This window comes from Alligator sinensis, unplaced genomic scaffold (genome assembly GCF_000455745.1).
Source record: "Alligator sinensis unplaced genomic scaffold, ASM45574v1 scaffold406_1, whole genome shotgun sequence".
NCBI lineage: Eukaryota > Metazoa > Chordata > Crocodylia > Alligatoridae > Alligator > Alligator sinensis.
The window spans coordinates 1,570,635-1,575,360 of record NW_005842181.1 but is presented as its reverse complement, the minus strand read 5'-3'; the positions used below and the strand labels follow the sequence as shown (position 1 = coordinate 1,575,360).

The following is a 4,726-nucleotide window of genomic DNA, read 5'->3' as shown; positions in this document are numbered from 1 at the left end:
CCCCTTTTTTTTTCCCCCCCTTGGTGAGTTGATTCTTGTTACAAGAGCACTTCAAACGTGAACTCCCCCTGCTGTATTTTGTAGTTAATAGGAGCACTTTGCCAGGCTACATGTTTGTTCACTTGAAAATTTATCATGCTGACTCTGTGCCCCTGTCCTTTGCCCCCCTCTCCCCCCTCCCCCAAAAGAATATAATTTAATTCTTAAAGAACAGTCCATGTTTACCTGACTGCAAGGTGGCAACATTTTAGCTTTTGCGTTCTGTTTAGGTCATATCTGTTTCTCAAGATCGTTAAATGAATTCCATGTTAGGTTAGTCTTTTGGTTATTAATAAGGTGCCCTTCCTCTTTGTTTTAGTTTAGGGGAAGAGTAGGGAGTCTCGTCTTGCTTTCCTCCATGCCTCCATCTTTCCACAAACATGCTTTCTGGTGTTGTAGGGTGCAATTCAGAGTTGATTGGCTTGATGTCAGATTTTCAAAGCAGTCATTGATTTTTGGGTACCTCAGCTTTTTGGCGTCTATTTTAAAATATGTTGGGCCTGATTTCTAAAGGTTATGCTGGATGATTAGTACTTTGAAAGATATGGTACCAAATAAAACCCACTTTTTAAAAAATTTAGTCCAGTGGCAGGCCTTTGTTCTGATTTGATAACCTTGTATCAGGTAGAATCAGTAGCAAATTTGTGATTTGTCATTTCTGTGCCTAAGTTCTGGAACCGGAAACAATGAACACCAATTAAATGTGCTCCTTCATCATTAGTCCTAGTGTTTTGGAAGTAGCATAAACAATGTTGTAACATTTTTTGGCATGGCTCTTTTTGGATTAAATGAAAAAACTCAGCCTCCTAGCTTTAGATAAGGTGGGTAGGAACTTTCTATTTAGTAACGTATTTACCTCTACCATGGTTGTAGCTGAGCATTTAGTAGCAAATAATGAGTAATTTAAAGCATTAAGCATTAAAAAGTAACATAACTTAGTATTAATGTAAGATTTGACCAGTAAATGTATCTTGTTTTTTTAAAGTATCTTTACACTGAGTTACATAAGCTGTGAGGAAGAAATGTTTGTTTTATAACTGTAGTATACAGAAAATGTTTCTTTGCATATACAAAGCCTGAAACCATAGGGTCATTGTCAGTTCATATGTTTCCATTTAACAACTTCATAAATTGCCATTTGTTGAAGTTGTGTGGTAATTACCTAGCTGTTTTTTTTCCTATTGGTCTCATTTAGACAAAAGAACAGAATGCTTTTGAAGTAAATTAGAGTTATTTCACCACAGGGGACACTAAATTTAGTCACACTACAAAAGGCTTGACATAATTGAAACTTTGGAAGAGTTATTTGCTGCTGTTTGTAGAATTGCTATAATAAACTAAGCATTGTATGTCACATTTTTAATCATGCTTTTTTATCAGTAGTTTATGAATAAAGAAGTATCGTATTTTAAAAAGATAATTCTTTTGCTAACTCTGAGGTTTTCTTTTCCCCCTTTTATTATCTCATATAAGATTTCTTATATCCTGATCTGGAGTAAATGGTTTTATATGAGGTTCTTAACCATGCTAATATTAGTTGTATTTGAATTCAGAATTTTTAGAGAACCTATAAAATGTATGCTGATTTCCAGTATTCTGTTACTGACTTTAGTGTTTTGTTCTTTTGTCTTACTTTCCAGTTCTTTAATCAGGTGCTTATGCTTGGGAAAACTTCTATCAGTGATCTGTCAGAGCATGTCTTTGACTTGATTCTGGAGCTGTACAATATTGACAGTCATCTCTTGCTTTCTGTTTTACCGCAGCTTGAATTCAAACTTAAGGTAAATGTTGTAATATATATTATGTTTTGACCCTCTGTTTTTTCCCTCTTTCTTTTCTGCCACAGGCTGGGGGGCTTTTCCTGTAGGAGGCAGTCTGTCCCTACCTTTTAACTTGTATCGTAAATGCCTACTCATTTTTAACATTTTACTTAAAGGGACTTTAAATTATATTAAAATACATTAAGGACATAAGGACAGATAGGGAAAGTTTTAAATGTGAATTATTATTTATAACTAATATAGAATATTAATAATATTATTGTATACTCAAAGTATTTAGCAGCAATTTTAGTATTTGCTATCGCTAAGCCCTCTTAAGCATAGACCAAGCCACCACTTGTGCTGCTCTCTTTTTCCCAGCATTTCTCTCCAATCACAAGAGTTAAGTTTCTAGTACAACTACAAAGCTTAGGAATACAAAAATCCAATGCCTGTTGACCCAACTATGTTGCTAAACCCTAATATAGAAGCAAAAAAGTTTTTTGATGACGACTTATTGTATTTGGATACTTTGCTTAAGCCAAACTGGTAAAGAACTCTTTTGCTAGTTTAAGCTCTGTCTTCACTGGGTATTAATTGAAGTTGCTGCCTGAATACCAGCAACCATTTTTAGGGCTATATCTACTTATAAAGATTTTTTTTTTCTGAGGTGGGGAGGTGATGTTTTTCTTGGCTTGCAGCAGCTGACACCATCAAGCTGCCAGAGCTAGTGCATACTTCAGCATGTGTGCCCATGTTGCACTGTGAGTAGCTGTGTAGGTCAAAGGCAGAATGTATCGGGTATATGCAGTCCAATGGCTCTTGCAGCAGCTTCTAGTGCAAAAGCAATGTGAGCAATGAGTGTTGGCTATAGCTAAGGCTGGGGACGTCAACTGGTGTGTGCCAATTCTCCTGCTAGCAGAAAAGCCAGAAGTTCATGGCTAGAGAGTCCTGCATCTTTGCTCAGGGTCAGACTAATTGTCTTATTTGGGGTCAGGAAGGAATTTGACTCCATGGTCAGATTGGTATTGACTCTGGGGTTTTTTTTTTTGTCGTCTTCTGTAGCAGGGGGCATGGCCCTCTACTTGGGACTTCTTGAGCATATATTGACAACATTTTATAGAAGCAGGACATTGGCTGCTGTGGTTCCCCTGCTTTTACCTGTGGGAGGTTAGGGCTAAGTTGTGTCAGGGTTGAGCGTAGTCTTATGTAGAGTTTAGATTAGGGTTGTATGGGATGGTTTTGGATGGGAATGATCATGTCTTGGGCAGGTTGGGACTAGATGACCTTTGGAGGTCCCTTCCACCTACTTCTCTATGACTGTGACTAAATACTGTTGGTTTTTTTGGAAGGCACAACCTATTTTCTATTTCCCTGGCTCATGGGGCTGTATTCTGGAAGTCTAGAGAGCAGCAAAGAGCAGTTTACTGCCTGAGTAGATGCAGATTAACACTTGAACAAGCTTTGGGGCATTTTGAAGGCACGTGGGACACACTTTGTCACAAGGGAGTCAAATGTCTCCATCGCTGCTGCCTGCTGTGCGCTGCACAATATATGAGGCTGTGAAAAGAAAGTTTTACTAATGGGTTGGCAGGTGGAGGTATAGAACTTGTTCTGATTCTTGAGCAGCCAGATCACAGAACAATAAATAAAACCTAATTTGATGCTGTTTAGCTGAGGGAGGTACTTCACTGCTGAATCATCACCAATCTGGGTTTTCCATTCGCCATGGAAAAATGTGGCAAAACCCAGATTCTCTCATTTTAAGGAGGAAAAACCTAGATTTTCTCATTTTAAAAGAGAAAAACATGTGAAATGGTGGGTTTCCCATTGCAGGTTGGCAGAATTCCAGCCTGCAAGGGGCTGTGGGGAGTGGGAGGAGGGCAGTTAGCAGGAGGTGCCATGTGCTTGTGTGCATGTCTACATGCACATGTCCACCAGGCAGCCTGGAGAACAGCTCCCCGCAGGTAAGACTGGCAGCGAAGGAGGGCAGGGAGTTGAGGCCCCCATAGTGACTGAGGCAGCTGGGCAGGGCTGGGGCTGCCACCCAGCCTGGGTAGTGGGTGGGGCTTGTGGCCGAAGGCTGGAAAATGTAGCTGCATGGAGTGGGACAGAGCCATGGATGGCTTGTTTGGAGAGGGGGGGAGGGTTGGCTCCCTGCCTCTGCACATACTCCTGGGGGCCCTGCATGGAGGGCATGTGCCCTTCAGATTTGTGTGTGGGGACTAGGCCGGGCTGCGCACTGCAGGCTTGGGCTCTCTGCCTTGCTGCCTTCCCTTCTGCTGCTTTCCCCCTTCCCACCTCTCCAGGGCCTCTGCAGCCCAGTGAGTGGGACCCAGCACAGCAGAGTGGGGTGGGAAGCTTGATGCCACCGTGAAGGAGCTCCACGCCACTATGGCAAGGTGCCCCCTGCTTGTCCAGCAGCAGAGGGGGTGGCAGCACAGAGTTGTGCCCCTTACTGCTGCTGGATGCCCAGGGGGTGCCTTAACATGGCGGCACAGAGCTGCCAGTAGTGGCAGCGAGCTTCCCCGCCTGGTCCTGCTCTGCCCTGCAGTGCTGGGTCTCACCTGCTGGGCCATGGAGACCCCAAGGGGAGGGCAGAAGGGTGGGGAGCCTGAGCCTGCAGTGGGCAGCTTGCATCTGTCCCCTTCCCCTCCCACCATGGGCTCTGCTCTGCCCATACCATCCATGGGGCGGGGGGAGCCGGGCTCTGCACTCTGTTCCACTGCAGGAGCTGCTGTCTCCCACAGGCAGGAGCTGCTGTCTCCCACAGGCAGCAGCCAGGGCTTGGGTGCTGCTGGGGGAGCGCAGGAGGCTGTGGACTTGGTTCCTTGGCAGCTGGGGGCCCCTTCCAACAGGGCTGTGGGTGAGGAGTACAGAGTGCCAGCAGGGCCCAGGGGTCTGTGGGTGGGGAGTGTGGGGTGCTA

General features: G+C 44.0%; 1 protein-coding gene across 7 annotated transcripts in view; it reads left to right on the top strand.

The window, feature by feature from the left end:
- Nucleotides 1-4,726, top strand: part of PDS5B (PDS5 cohesin associated factor B) — a 192,364-nt gene that overhangs the window by 86,193 nt on the left and 101,445 nt on the right. For all 7 annotated transcript variants that reach the window (XR_003094658.1, XM_025207097.1, XM_006026186.3 and 4 more), the window contains one exon: nt 1,680-1,820. Coding sequence is in view for 6 of the 7 variants with exons in the window: in XM_025207097.1 (XP_025062882.1) it covers nt 1,680-1,820 (141 nt within the window). In the remaining variant the exon portion in view is untranslated. The remainder of the gene's footprint in view (nt 1-1,679; nt 1,821-4,726) is intronic.